We start from the raw sequence: 15,753 nt of genomic DNA on the forward strand, positions 1-15,753 counted from the left end.
GATAATTTTAAAACAGGGGTGAACAAACCCAGCACTTCTGTATCTCAGAAACCCTTTCCAAGGTGAGATCTCAGGGATGTTCCAGATCTCATCTCATCTCCCCCATACTGCTTAGAGCATTCCCAACTCAGTGACTGGGGAATGCCCAGAACAGACGGGAGGGAAAGGGACACCAATGCCGCCATGCCAGTATAGCACCCGGTGTAGACATTCATTCAGTTTAGGAAAGGCCTTTTTCAGTACAGTTTCAGCCATTTCCCAAGCCATACAAGCTATAGCAGAAAGAGGCCACTTATACTAGAATGAGACAGTCCACCCAGGTTACACAGGGCCGTCCATAGGCATACGCAGCATACGCGGCTGCGTAGAGCACCTGAAAATTTGGGGCACCACCGGGACCAAAGGCGCCGACTTCTCATCTTGCTAGGGGGTGCTCGAGCTCCCGGCTCCACTCCAGGCCCTGTCCCCACTCCACCCCTTCCTCCAAACCCCCTCCCTGCCTCTTTCCGCCCCTGCTTCACCCACACCCCGCCTCTTCCCTGCCTCCTCCCACGAGCACACCTCGTCCCCACTCCTCCCTCTCCCTCCTGGAGCTTGAATGCCATGAATCAGCTGTTCATGGCACTCTGGCAGTGCTGAGAAGCAGGGGGAGGAATTGGTAAGTGCGGGGCCACCAGGTGCGCAAGACATGCATGGGGAGGGGGAAGAAGGGGGGAACTTGGCGCCGGTGGGTGCTCACCCACTAAATTTTCCCCATGGGTGCTTTAGCCCCAGAGCACCCACCCACGGAGTCCACACCTATGACCGGGACAGCAGGTAAGAGCGGGTTGGCTCCTGCACACCCAGCGCCCGCTGCAGTCTCCTTACTAGGCAGAAGGCAAGGGCTGTATTCACAGGGGCACCAGTTGTGCCAGCGTAGGGGCACCAGTTTAATAATACTGCGTAGGGCCCCATAAATCCTCTGGCAAGGTGAAGGTGCCTTAAAGTGGGCAAGAATTACAGTGACACTCATTGAAAGTGGCCTCAGTGTAAAATGAGAATGAGCCCTGTAGTGTGTTACCTCCATGCTGCACTGGGACAAGGGACTGCCAAGCTGCAGAGCACTGGGGGCTTGAACTCCTGAACAGATGGCTTAATTTTCCAAGGGTGCATGCATTCCACTGCCTCCCTGAAGTCAGCATCTCTAATGATCGGGCCATGTTTATCCTGGTGCCCAGCTTGGGCTGCAGGTATCTGATGTTAAAAGCTTACGTTTGACTCCCTTATAGAGTGGGACCATGTATGCTACCTGCCCATCCTTACCAAGGAATTCAAGGACATACCCCCAATTATAAATCATTTTCAAAATGCTTCAGATCTGTATTCCTAGTTAGCACATCAGAGCTGATGAAAACAGGAAGGAAATTTAAACTTTCCTTTACTTTCCCTGGCAATGCTGTTTGTTTACTATTTGCACTTCACCAGGTTGGAGGTTGGAACTAAGCTGGTCAGTTTCATATTCTGTTTTGAATCAGTTTCACTTTGGATTTCTCCTACACTAGCACAAGACTGTGGCTGTGTTCGGTTTTATAGCCTTGCTGGGGACGTTTTTGATATAGGAAGAATATATTCAATGTCATGGGGGAGAGAAACATCCTCAAATATGAAATCTTTTCTTTTCATAGTAAGGTTTGAAAATATCTGCATACTCAAAGCTTGCAAGAAACTAGCTGACTCAGTCATCTACTGGTTTGTTTCATTTAATGCTGAGCGATTTATGTAGAGGAAAGGCTGACTGTTTGGAGGGATGGACATATGGATGCTGGAATAGAAGCGAGGGATTATTTGAGAGATGAGGTGGCCAAATGGTGGAATGTTGACAAAGAGAAGGGGATTTAAGGAGTGGGTAATTTATAGTGCTTGGGGAGAAAGGCAGTGTTGCTAGCTGTTAGGTTTTTATGCGAGTCTTGTTGTATGTAGTGTTTTTTCTTAGAGCTTCAGATCCTGGAGTCATGGGGTTACGAGGGAATCTCAGTTTTCATCTAAATAAAAAAAAGTAAGTTTCTAGCCCTTGGCTGTGGAGCAAAGCTTGAAAATGTGATCTGTGTGCGCCTGGAAGGCAAAGAAAACGACCCCAACTTCGTTGTAGTTCTTGTGATTTTTAACTCAATCTCGTGATGTTGCTCATGATTTTTGAACACTTGGGGTTGGCAGCGGTGGAAATGTAACAACTTGACCACAGTGTGTATGTCGTATCCGGATCCCACGGCCCTTCACCTGCCTTGTTCTTTGGATCTCTCTGCCTCTGTTTGTAAAATGCCTCCTTAGCACATTGACTTCAGCTGGAGCGGTGAGTTGTCAGCTCCTGTGAAAACCACCCGGGCCCCATGTATCTCGTATTGGGCACTCCAAAATGGAGATATCCCCAGCCGCCAGAGACTCCTTTGGAAAATGGTGGCTCTAGTCACTTGCACAAGATGATGCTGCGAGCATGGAAAGACTGTACTTTACAATTAAGAATCAATGGCAAAGCTGGGCTAGTTGAAGGGTGGTCCAGTGGTTAGGGCCCTAGCCTGCCACTTGGAAAACCCACGATCAATTCCCTGCTCTGGCACAGATGTCCTGGGTGACCTCAGGTAAGTCACTTAGTCTCTCTGTGACTCAGTTTCCCAGTTGTAAAATGGAGGTAACAGCCCTGCCCTGCCTCACAGGGCCCAAGGCCATAAAGAATGTGAGGTGTTCAGAGACTGCAATGAGGGGGGCCATATTAAATACCTTAGACAGAACCTTTCCCATTTCTTTAATACCGGCACGGTGCCGCTCTCTGATCGAGCGGGATATCCACCTGTTGCTAGGATGGGGGCGGTACAAAAGCTAACCCAGACAGACAAGCTAGCGGACTGAGCAGCATTAGATATTTATTTTTTGTCCCTTAATATAGTGCTTGGAGCTGAATTAGCAGCCCGGGAGTGATTCACAAGTCAGGGACAGCATGAGCGTTGGCAATAAAACCTGCCTCCTGCAAGTCACTAGATCCCTGTCCTGGAGGCACCCGTTCTAGGCATGAGTGGGTAGGTCAGGCCTTGGGATCCTTTCAGCCTCTTGGCAGCCATGATCAGCACAGGATAAGCTTCCAGGGGGAAATTGGCTGACACCCCCCACCCCACACCGACTCATTCTTTTTGCCCTGCTGTCTACTTCCTTTTAAAGGAAGAAATGTGTCTTCTTGGGCCTGCGGGAGGGAAGGCAGGCTGCTGCCGGGTTGCGGGTTGGCTGATGGGCCAATACTGGAGGAGATTAGGGAAGAAATCTGCCTTTCATTTTATTCCCCTCCATGCCAAAGACCAAATCCATCTCTGGTGTAACTGTGCAGGTTTCAGTGGCATTCCAGCAGTGACTGACTAACCCCGCTGCCTCTGCCAGCTCGGTAGGGGAGAGCACACAGAAGCCGCAGAGAATTCAATCCCAGTGAGCTGCAGCTGCTGGGGAAGTCCTTGGAAAGGCGGGTCTCCCCCATCTCTTGCTCTGTGGCAGTCAGTCTCCTTGCAAGGAGCTGGGTGGAGCCCTGCCTGTATAAAACTTCCCAGTAGACTCCTTGGAGCCAGCTGCTTGTGGCAGGCGGGCTGGGGAGAGGCGGGGTGGGGAAGGCTGCATGAGCACATATTGGCCAGCTGGGATCTTCGCAGCTGTCTCTCCCTGGAAGGCGTTGCAGTGGGGAGGTCGGAAAGGAATCCCATTGAGTTAAAGGCCAGGGGAGCCTCGAAAGGAAGAGCGGAGCAGCAAGTGAGCATGGAGCAGAGCTGCCTCTCCCAGCTCCTGGCAACCTGGTGGCTCTTTTGGAATCTCTTTGCCAGCTGCCAAGGGACCAAGGGGAGCGTGCCCAGACTCCGCCTGTCTTATAAAGGTAATTTGCAGGGGTGGTGTAGGTATGATGGTTCCAGGATATTAGAGAGTAGGGTGACCAGATGTCCCGATTTTATAGGGACAGTCCTGATTTTGGGGGCTTTTTCTTATATAGGCACCTATTGCCTCCCTACCCCCTGTCTCGATTTTTCACACTTGCTGTCTGGTCACCCTATTAGAGAGACAAGGTGGGGCAGGCACTGTCTTCCCCAGACCCGAAGAAGAGCGCTCGAAGCTCGACAGCTTGTCTCTCTCACCAGGAGAAGTTGGTCCAATATGAGATATTACCTTCCCCCGCCTTGTCTCTCTTGCAAAGGTAATAATGCTTATGGAGCTGTATTGCTGGGAGCTGCTGCACGTTCTCTCTCTGGGGATGGTGTTGAGGATTTAAACCTGAAAGCTGTACTGGGCTGCCCCCTGGCTCTTCTCCCACTTTTGACTTGGCACTTGCTGGCTTCATGTGCTTATGCCTGGGTCTGAACAAGTGTTGGGGCATGCGCTGACCTGATCGGCGCGATCTCCAGTGTGTTGGGGACAGGGAGGAGGTATTGGTGGATAGGGAGGGGTGATTTCTGGCGCCTGCTGGATGTGGGGATGGGTTTGTGTGCAGAGAGGTGATCATGAACAACTGGGCAGGTGTGAGGTGGTGTGGGTACGAGCAAGGGTATACATTTCACTGTGGTGTCCCCGGGCTCTCATAACCCCTTCTCAGCTCAATTACACTGAGATCTGCTGCGGGCAGAGTGGGAGTGCTGGCAATTAACTCCTTCACTCCTCCCTCTGGGTGTACACTGGATGCCTGACAAATTAGCCCCCATGACCCTGTGGCTGTACCGATATGTGCACTGCATGTGTGTATTCAAACTCTCGGTGCCCCATGGAACTGCAGAGCATCCTGCGCGAGTGTGACACATGGCACTTACAGCGGGGGGTGAGTGTGTGTGTGTGTTGGGGAGTGTTAAGATTTATAAATGACAGGTTTCAGAGTAGCAGCTGTGTTAGTCTGTATCCGCAAAAAGAACAGGAGTACTTGTGGCACCTTAGAGACTAACAAATTTATTAGAGCATAAGCTTTCGTGGACTACAGCCCACTTCTTGGGATGCATATGCATATGCACCCGAAGAAGTGGGCTGTAGCCCATGAAAGCTTATGCTCTAATAAGATTTATAAATGGTCTGCCCCATTTGCCCTCACTGCCCCCTGGTAGTCTGCTGCCCCTCGTGTGGTTGGGATGGGAAAAAGAAGGGAGTTCCTTCAATGACTTGAGGGGTGGTCGCGCCCCCCCACATGCTAGGAAATGTCATTCTCTCATTTCGTAGCAGCGGGCAGTGGCTCAAACAGGGAGGGTAGTGGCCCCACCTGCCCCCAGGCACTGCCAGGCTTTGCTTGTCCCCAGACTGCACAGGGATCTATCTCAATGGCTAACCGAGCAGCCATAGGCCAACCGAGATTGTAGCCGTCTGCGGGGAGAGTGTCTGCTACCCTGCACGTCTGTGTTACCTGCGAGACTCCCTCTCTCTGCCCTGCTGGGATGGAATGGTGCCGGGCCAGGATTAATGCCTAAATGAAGGGATCCTGCTTAGAAACGATCCCCCAACCTGGCTAACATGAGCGCCACCAGCCTTGGTCCCTCCTCCTTCTTCATCCCCTGGGTGAGACTATGCGTGTGATGGGTCCCTGGGGACCCACAATGCAGTGATCAGTTTGCAAGACTGCATACAGCTGCAGCTAACAGGACAGTGGGTAGCTGGAGGGTTTGGGGCTGTTCCTGTCCTGCGTGGGTGAGGGAACACCTTGAAATTCAGAGCAGGTGCTTAGTGTAAAAGGGGAGGTGGTGGCTTTCAGGGCATGTTTGCACTGCATGCAGCACTTGTAGATACTCCAGCTAGCTTTGATCCAGCTTTGATCCAGTAACAATAGCAGTGAAGCTGTGGCCATTGACTATGTACCCAGTGTCTTGGGCTGAGCTAGCCCCTGCAGCCGCCTGTGCTGGAGCGGCTTCTCCGCTATTGTTACTCAAGCTAGCTTTGATCTCAATTAAAGTTAGCTGGGCTATATCTCCATGTGCTGCAATCTTGCCTCCCATTGAAGTGTAGGCACATACCCTCTCTGCCCTGGCTGCAGCCAGCACCCCCTTGTGACCAGTGTCTGGTACTGTAGCCAGAGCAGCCTGGTTCTCAACATTCTGCCTGGAGAAAGCTCTTTCCAAGGCACGCGCTGTGTGCTGGCTGGCCTTGCCCCACTCCAGAAGGAGCAGGAGGACTGTTGCTTCCTGGACTGGCAGGTGCCTCCTGAGAGCGAGTGACCTTCCTGGAGCTCCGTGCCCCAGCGCTGGATATGCGTGAGAATGGCATGCAAGGTTTGTTGTTAGCCAGCATTACCCTGTATCACCCGGTTGCTTCCCTGGGATGTGCAGCGGCTTGATTTGCATCCCTTGTGCCCCTGCAACACTGTGAAACTGCCACGGGTGGGCTCTCTCCGGCCATCAGAGGCACTTCTTCCTTTTGCTGGGGCTGGAAACGCCTCAGGAACAGCCTTTGCCATGGAGTTTTGCCACCTTGTTTTGATTGGAGCTAGGAGCTGGACAGAGGCAAAACAGCTGGGGTTGGAGTTGCAGCTGGAGGGTCAGGCTGGCTTTTATTTTTCCCCTTTTCTGGGCCTGCTCCTAGTAAGTCAAACACCCATTGACTCTGGTATGAGCAGGCACAGGCTTGGAGTTGTGGGCACTTGGGTGCATATGGTACCACCAAAGAGGCACTGTCTGTTGCACAGCAGTTATGCGTCAGGCTCAGATTGGGGACTTTGGTTGGGGACTGTAGATCAAATTGCATTAGATGGGATATTTCTGAAGAGTTTCTGACCAGCCAATATAGTCCCTCCCTCCTTGCCTCTCAGCCCTCAAAAAGACGTTGGGGGGTGGGATTGGGGAAAGTCCAGCTGGGAGAGTGGTGGAAACATGAAACAGAAGAGCTGGCTCAAGTCTAGTGCTCTTGAGGGTTTGCTGCACACTGCTCCAATGGACAGATGTCAGGGTGGCTGAGACCCAAGCCGCTGTGGATCCAGTGGCTAACAGCCCACAGAGCTGGGGAAAGTGACCCTGCTGTTTACAGCGACTTGCTTCCTTGTAGATCTGGACTTGGCGGGGAGGCTGACTCGGCCTTTGGCTCAGAGCTCCTCTGGCCAGGGCAGAATGTCAAGGCTCTCTCTCCTTAGGTGGCCACTTGCACAGATGTGAGCTACAGGCAGAAGAAGGAGAGGTTCCCCTAAAAACCATGAATGGCTCAGTTTGTGGGAGGAGGAGAGGGCAGGATTTGGGACTGCTCGGGGTGGCTTCCTTGCTCCGCTCCTCTGAATCCCAGTGGCAGTAAAGTACTAAGCTTTACTTACTCCAGATACTGGGCCATGCATACCTGGTCTGGGGAGGTGGAGACCAGAATAACCCTACTCTGAACCTAGTCCCATGCCTGCTACTTGCTTGGGGAGGGAAATGGAGCACATGGAGACCCCTGTTCTGGGAAGCTGTCCTACTGGGACTCAAAGAACTGAGGGTACTGAACTGGTTCCTGCTGTTTGAGCAGGGGACATTGTTACCGTGCACATGGCAGCTGCCATGCTGGGACAGACCCATGTCCTGGCTGGCCAATGCCTGGGTCTTGTGCAGTACTGTCCCATGGGAGGACAGATCTTCCTGAGCCCAGCTGTTGAACAGCGCATGTCCTTAAGCCTGAGAAATGAGAGCAATGTGTCCTAGTGGATGGAGCACTGAGTTCTGTTCCTGGCTCTATCACTGGCCTGCTGGGTGACTTTGGATAAGTCACATGCCCGCCCTGTGCCTCAGTTTCCCCATCTGTAAAATGGGGATAATAAGTCTGACCTCCTTTGTGAAGTGCTGAGAGATCTGCTGATGAAAAGTGCTAGATGAGAGCTAGGGATTATAATTGTATCTGAGCAACTTTATTTGCTGGGTAATATTTTCAAAAAGTGCCTGAGAACTTGAGTCATTTTGAAAATGAGACCTATACACCTAAGCTTAGTCACTTAGGTGCTCTTGAAAATTATACTCATTTCTTAGGCATAGGAGCATCTTCTCCTTTACTGCAGCTTAACTCAATAAGTTCCTGCAGCTGTGAGCTCCACAAGTTAACTATGTTGCATTTAAAAACAATCTTTTTCTCCCTCCCCCTTTAAATGTACTACCTTTGAAATGTATCTAGTTACTAATTAACATTACCTTTGAAATGTATCCCTAATTAACCTTTCTGTACTGTAAAAAGCAACAGAGGGTCCTGTGGCACCTTTGAGACTAACAGAAGTACTGGGAGCATAAGCTTTCGTGGGTAAGAACCTCACTTCTTCAGATGCAAGGGAGCGACTTGCTTCCTTGTAGATCTGGACTTGGCGGGCACTGTACTGGTAGCACTGGGGACCCCGGTGTTATATGAATGTCCCTGCCCCAGAGAACTTGCAGTCTTAAAGACAAGCCTTCTGGCGCTGAAGGGGGAGCTATGATAGAAGGATGTAGGCAATTCTTAGCTATTCAGGAACAGCGATCTCAGCTCCCCACCTGCCAAATGATTATCCGCTGGCAGCTTTCTCTGCGCATTAAGGCAGAGGGGAGTTTCCAGGTGGGCCTTGAAGTTGGTGGCTTTCAGGATTTTTGCCTGGGAGCTTTCCCCACACAGAAGGGTAGGTGGGAATAATGGGCTGGCTTTCTCTGTGCTGCCTTCGTCATTGCTTTATGAGGAGTTCTGCGTGGGGAAATCTGCCAGGGCGACCGTGAGAATCTCCTGCTTAAAAAATAAACTCCAGTGCGGAACGATTAGCTGTTTAAAAATAGACTACAAGGGAAAGGAAGCTGGGAGGGCTAGAGATGAGAGGGAGGCTGCAGCGGCGTACAAGGCGGAGGTGAGGCTGTTTTGGCCTCATTGCTTTGAAGGAAGGCAAATCAAACAGCCCCTTTAGCGTGTGGAATGTGACACATCGCGGTTCGTGCAGCACTGGCTGTTAAAACCACAGTGGACCACGTCTTGCTGTGGGGTCCTGCCCAGACCTCCCTGCTGTTCAGCACTGTAGGGGTGCACCCCAGGGGTCCTGCCACCCCCATTTGCCACACTGGCTGGGGGTGTTTCTGCTTCCACATAGAGATGGTAGGTGGTCCCAGAGCTCTGGGGTGGGGTCTGGTTATTTTCCAGGGGAAGGCTGCCATGCGTGGGTACATGCAGCAGGGTGGAGGTGAACGGGGCTGTCAGCCAGCTGGAGGCACAGCAGGTTCATGTCAGGGATAGGGCAGGAGAGGCTCTGGGAGGAAGTGTGGGGGGCATGCTGGCTGGTAGCTACAAAGGGCAGGAAGAGTTTGAGCCCCTCCTTTCTAGGGGCAGTTGAATTATCACCTACTTGGCTGTGAACATGTCAGGCCAGTTTCAACCCTAGTGTAACTGCTGAAGTCAGGGGAGTTACCCCAGGGCTGGAGCTGGCCCATGCGCCATGAGGTTGAACATGTGCCACCTTGCTTCCCCATCCCCCAGCGGCTAATCCAGCCGCTCACCTGTGAGCCAGCCAAATAGTTCCTGAACTTCAGTGTATAGTCAGGCCTTCCTGCTGCAGGGAGTTCCCACCGTATCTCCTGCTTCCAGCAGGGAGCTGTACCATTGTACAGGATGGACACACGGACACTGCTGGGCATGCTGGCCCCTCGCTGCGTGGTTCCCAGTTCTCAACCACTCAACTGGGGCCAAACTCTTGGTTACACCTGTTGGCTTTAATGAGCCTGCACTGGTGTGAGTGGGAGAGGAATGTGGCTCTGGGGAATGAGGAGGCTGCAAGATAGCACCCTGCCTCTCTCTCTGGAGTGGGGTTCATGGGACTCGTGTAGGGATAGATGGGTGTGAACCTCTGAATGAGGGGCTCCGGTCCCAGAGCCAATGGCCTGTTCCCAAGCCCGTAGCAGATCGTCTGAGCTCAGTTTCTCTGGCTGCAGCTGTTTGGACTGTCTCTCTCAGCCTCCTGCCAGGTTCTTTGGCTCTTTTGCGCCTTGTGCCATGGGCTGCTTCAAGGACAAAGATCCAGGCAGCCAAAGCACAGGCCAGCGCACCCAGCGTCGGTGCTGTCGAGAATCCCGCCCCAGAGCAGCCGTCCTGATAAATGCACCCAGGGATGGAGCTGGCCTGAGCCAGTTAGAAGATCCACTGGGAGAGGACGAAGTGTGAGCCCAGTGAGAGGAGAACCATCAGAACTGGGCACCACTGCCCACTAGGGGTGGACTGAGCGCAGCACCTGTGTGGAGGGGGACCTGATCTGGATTTCCATGTCCTACTGGAAAGGACTCTGTGTAGGGAGAAAACCTGAGCTGGAATCCTGTGCCCACCTGGAGTGGACTCTGGATACATCCCGTAAGAGGAGGGGAAGAACCTGGACTGGATTCCTGTGATCACTTGGAAAGGAATGTGGCTCCTGGCCCTTCCCACCGGCCTGTGGTTGCTAGCACAATGATGTATCCCCTTGATTTATGTGTACAACATGCTGTGGCTCATTAGTCAGAAACAGACCCACAGAAAACAAACTGTCCTTGATTTGATGTAGGGTGACCAGACAGCAAGTGTGAAAAATCGGGAAAGGGGGTGGAGGGTAATAGGAGTCTATATAAGAAAAAGCCCCCAAAATCGGGACTGTCCCTATAAAATCGGGACATCTGGTCACCCTAATTTGATGCCTCCAAAGACTGGGAACCTCCCGCTTGGTAAGGACCCCAGCAGGGCAGCTCCCAGAGCCCGGCACCTCCTGGAGTGGGAGAGTGCTGCAGAAATGTGCAGGGGAGTTTGGAAGCATGTCGCACTGGAAATGCCAAGGGCGGTATCCCTGTGCTTTGTAATTACAAGCAGCAACAGCCCCATGCTGCTAGTAAGAGAGTGGCTCCCACGGAGCACAAATGCTCTCTGGCCTGGGGGGAGAACCTCTCGCCCTGACCCACGGCTGACCCAGCGCAGCTGGCAGCCCTGAAAAAGAAGGAGACTCTTGGGCAGGGTGGAAGGAACCAGCCATGTTCCAAAGGGATCACCATATTTTCCCAATGGCATATGAGCAGGTTGGCTCCAGCACTATCCCCACTTCTTCACCCATCCTGGCAGGAAATACTGGAGCAGGTTTGGAGCCCTGCGATTATTGGTGCTTTTGACGCCTTCCCCCTTTCCTCCCGCCTGGGGACGTGCTCGGAGCTTTCCCGCAGCTCTCCGCAGGGAGCCGTTGGTTGTAAAACAGGGTGGCTGTTGCTGTCGCCAACTGTGCATACGCATGTTGTATTGTGCCCGCTTGTCCCCTGGCTGGTTGAAGCGTGGCCTCCTGTTGTGCTTTGCTCACTGGCAACCCCTGCTGGAGAGGGCAGAGCGGATCAGCTGCAGACCTGCTCTGTCACAGCTCTCAGTGACTAAACAGCCCCTCAACTCCCAGTCTATTGTGTGGGCCATATTGCCTCCTCCCCATGGCTGCAGTGACCCCTGCTGGCAAGCATTACCAACGGCAGGTCCTCTCCATTGCTGAACTCGGCTAATCCACCAATCTGGTCCACTTGGGTCTAAAACAGATCCGATGGGATTTATTTCCCCTTTCTTCCCCATGTACCCCACCCCCTCTCTTTTCCCAGCTGCCCTAGTACGTTGCTCAGCCCCTGAATCTCTTTGGTTTGCAATGATGACGTTAGAGAATCCAGAAGTGAATCGGAACAACTCTAGTACTGCAGTGAGGGGCGAGACTTGCTGTTTACCATCCGGTTTTTCTAGGCACTTTCAAATCCCCACCCTGACGTAGATTGCTCTGCAAATAGCCTTGCCTAGTCATGGCCCTGCCAAAGGGCGCTCTTCATTGCCTCAGCTACGCAAGCTGCTCCGTCACCACGTTTGTCCATTGGAACAGCCGATCGCTGGCTGATCCGAGACTGGACCAGCCCAGCCAGGATTAATCTCTGCAGCTGAGCTGTGATTTTTGAGAAGCACTAATTAATGGGGCTTTCTAGTTCCCCTGGGGAAGTGGGTCGATATCATTCATGTTACCCTGGAGGAGCTGCCATGCAGAGAGGGGAGGTGACTTGCCTGGAGTCCCACAGCAAGTCTGGCAGAGACTCTGGAGGAGAACCCAGGAGTCCTGAGTCCCAGTGCCTGGCTGGACACGTTTTCTGTAGTTCAAGGAAACTCCCATCAGGGCTGCTCTCCTGCTATTCAGGGAAGCAGCATAACTCCAGTGGCTGGCAATACGGGGAATATAGTCTCTTCTGTGGCTAGCTGGGAGTTTCCTGCTAGGAGGCTGTGATTGGCTGGAACAGGGAACCGGAGTAGCCTTTTCGAAGAACAGGGCCCGTTGTGCAACAATCAGAGGTGATGCCAAAGCCTGCTGGAGTGCCTGGAGCCAGAATCTAGCTGGCTGGAGGGAGGGAAGGAAGCTGCCCCAGCCCTTGGTGCTGTGGGAGCAGTTAGTTCTCCCTGAGGCATGGGCTGCATGGAACAAAGCATTCACTGCACCTTCTCACTCCTCCTGCAGTGTCCTTCCTGGGGGGGTGTGCCCAGTGCCAGGGCACCTCCAGCTGTGTGGTTGGGAAGGTCCTGGTCTTCCCCACCTTCTCAAGGTGCCCCTGCCTGTTTACAGAGGATTCATAGGGCTGGCTGGGTGCCGAGCCGCTGCTTCCTCTGAAGAGAGAGAGGCTGCTGTCTCAGTGCGAAAGATGGCTGAGATTCTCAGAGCTGATGGATCCGTGCACCCCACTGAAATTAACAGGAGCTGGGCAGCATTGAAAATTTCAGCCTATGCTTCCCCCCTCTATGCCACCAGCCTTTATAGCGAGAGGCAGCATGGGCCTCTTGCCACTCGCTGTGTAATCCTGGGTTTGAGACTGTATGGCCTAGAGGAGCCGGCCCTGGCCTGGGCATCAGGAGAGCTTGAGTTTTAGTCCAGGGTTGGTTAGTGACAACCTCTGCCCTGGTGCGAGCCATTCCTCCTCCCATCCTTTATCTGTTTTAGGCTCTTAGTGGCCCTCTAGGTGCTACTATAATTAATAATGTAGGATGGTGCCTCCATTTCGCCATCAGTGAAGTGGGGATAGCAATGCTTCCCCATGTGGGCATGAGCTTGACTTAGTTAACAGCTGGAAAGCACTTGAAATGTATAAGGCCAGCTCCTCAGCTGGAGTAAATTGGAGATTTATGCCATAAAATGCTACACGGTGACGCTGCTCTAGTTCCAACCTGTGCGCCCTGTCGTCCTGCAATAATTCAGCCAAAAACTAGGGCCCGGTCCTGTGGTTCCTGCTTCGACCTCCCCAGGGAAAACTCCCATCAGTCCATGGGAGTTGAATCTGAGTATGGGCTGCAGGCTCGGGCATGTAGTTATGAGCTGGTGAAGTCAGGGAATTCCAAGGGAAAGGCACTGTAGTAATGAAAACTGTGCGTATGCATTACTGTAGAGGGTTGAATTACATGGGGATCCCAATGCTCTGCTTGTATCATGCCAGCAGAGAATTGGCCAGTCAGGGCAGAGATCTGGCTAGGAGAAAGGGGTTGGCACCTAGGCACTCCCTGATGTCAAAGTTGCTCTCTGGAGGGGGCAGACTGACGAAGTACATGGCTTACAGGGCACTGTGTCCCAGTACCTTAATACTGCGTCACTCCTATAGAAAGCAGCAGAGTCCTGTGGCACCTTATAGACTAATAGATGTATTGGAGCATAAACTTTCGTGGATGAATACCCACTTCGTCAGATGCATGCGGCTTCGTGCTCTAAAAGCAAAGAGAGGGAGCTGGGTAAGGCACAGGCCTGGGAGGCAGAGGACCTGGCTACTCTTCTGGCTCGGTTGCTAACTGGTAATATGACTCTGAGCAAACCACGTCAACTTCATGTGCCTCTGTTTCCCCATCTGTGTTGATACAGCCCTGTCACATGGGGTGGGGGATGGAGCTTAATCATGAATATTGTTAAAAGTGCTTTGAGATCCTCCAATGGAAGGCGCGAGAGACCAGCAAGGCATTAGCATTTGCTCTGCCATTCCTCTCTTCCCCAGCAGGGCTTTGATGTTCATCCTGGGTTGCCATGCTCAGTGTCTCCTGGGGACTACAGAGCACATGTGTTCAGTTTAAATTTAACGAGATACCTTTATTTCCCCCAGCCCCTTGGCTCCGCCCTTCACCCTGGGATCTGAAAGTCAAGCTGGGTTCATTTCTTCCTCTGCAACATCCCCAGTAATAAAAGCTCTTTAGACTAAATGCTGCTTCAGTGACACCCGTGTGACATCTGTTGTCTTGGGTGGGTTTTGCACAGTACCCAAACCTCTTGCTGATGCACAAGCTGGACGAGGCTCCGGCTATGGCAGGCTAACAGGTGTAAGTGTGTCTCATCGCTGAGCCTGGCAGCTCTGCCTCCGCGTTGGGAGTCTGACTGCTGACATGCTGGTTTTCACTCAAGTCCCTTTCCAGGGCAGAGCCCGCCAGAGGACCAAGAAAGGGGAGGAAGGTTTCCCCACCCTTGTCATGGAGGTGGGGATGCTTTGGTGCCAACCCCTCTCCCTTCCACCAGTGGAAGTCAGGAACGACTCCAGGGAAAGGTGTGGGGGGTGGGGGGGAGGAGGGGAGCAGGGAATGAGGCACTGCAGAGCCAGGTTCATGAGAAGAAGATTGCATTGCTCTGTGTGGGTGGGTGTGGGTGTGTGATCTTGAGCCGCTGTAGCCCTGCGGTGCGTGGGGATCACAGAATCACATGGCCTGTCAGTGTTCCCAAGGGCTGGGTTTTGTCTGGGGGCGTCTTTGATGAGTGACTATTCCCAAAGGTGAAATGGTTGAGAGAGGAGCTCCAGGGGGAGGACCAGAGAGACGGGGGTGGGGGTGGAGAGATGCTCAAGCTGCATCACGTGGGCTCCAAACCTATGCCCCACTTCCCTGCAGTTTCCTATCCATCCCTCCAGCAGCAGCCTGCTCTGTCCTGCTCACAGCCCTGCTGTTAGACAAAACAGAGGCTGGGTCAGGAGAGCTGGGCTCCTGTCACTTCTCCAAATACTGCGCAGACAAAATAACGCGGGGAGGGCTGGAAGAGGGGGGAGCATGGCAGGAGGCAAGGTGGACGCCTGGAGAAGCTGTTTGGGTTGGCTCCGCACTGTGGGATCTCTCTGCTAGCAGCACCAGGCAGTGCAGTTATGGGGTTGAGGGAAAGGCCCTTGACACAGAGTCCTGGTTCTTCCCCGTGGCTTGGTAAGTGGGGGCAGTAAAGAGGGGAGGGTTAAGGGAATTAACTCTGGAGGTCTTCTCTGTCCCAGTGGGATCTGAACAGCCCTGCAAATCAGTGGGGCAGAAATTCACTGTGCAGCCAGTATGGTACTGCTACTTCTCCCATCCCCCCTCCCCCCTGTGCATATTATAGGTGCATACTTTACACCCCCATCCCACCCCCTCCCCCTAATTGCCACCCAGTACTGTATCTCTCCCGTCCTCCCAGCTGGCAGTACATTGTTCTGCTCCGTCCTCTCTTAGGTGCAGCGGGAAGTGAAGTACAGCAGCGTCATGCCTCCTCTCCCCTGACAAGGTGGTTTGAGGGTGCAGCAGGGGAGCATGCCCAAATTATGAAGAGGGGCCTGAATCAGAACTCCTGAGCTATGTTTGGGGACGATTGGCTCCAAATCCAAATGTTGGGCTTGGGTCTAACTCTAGATGGCATCTCCAGCAACACAGCTCCCCAGCAAGCCTCTGCCGCAACCCAGCACTGCCTACCCCCAGAGTGAGGTCTTTGTGCAATGGATCACACTGCATCTCACCTCCTGCAGCATGACCCCCTCTAGACCTTGGGTATGATTATTATGATGGAGATGGACTGATACCCTTTGGGTATGGCACCTTTCGAGTTGG

The 15,753-nt window shown here is 52.9% G+C and overlaps 1 protein-coding gene across 1 annotated transcript in view; it reads left to right on the forward strand.

Moving 5' to 3' along the window:
- Positions 1-3,595: 3,595 nt before the first annotated feature.
- SEMA3G (semaphorin 3G) overlaps positions 3,596-15,753 on the forward strand; it is a 67,140-nt gene continuing 54,982 nt past the window's right edge. The window contains exon 1 of the mRNA XM_034775571.1: positions 3,596-3,883. Within this exon, the coding sequence (XP_034631462.1) occupies positions 3,769-3,883 (115 nt within the window). The 5' untranslated portion in view covers positions 3,596-3,768. The remainder of the gene's footprint in view (positions 3,884-15,753) is intronic.

Source organism: Trachemys scripta, chromosome 7, assembly GCF_013100865.1.
Source record: "Trachemys scripta elegans isolate TJP31775 chromosome 7, CAS_Tse_1.0, whole genome shotgun sequence".
NCBI classification, from domain to species: domain Eukaryota; kingdom Metazoa; phylum Chordata; order Testudines; family Emydidae; genus Trachemys; species Trachemys scripta.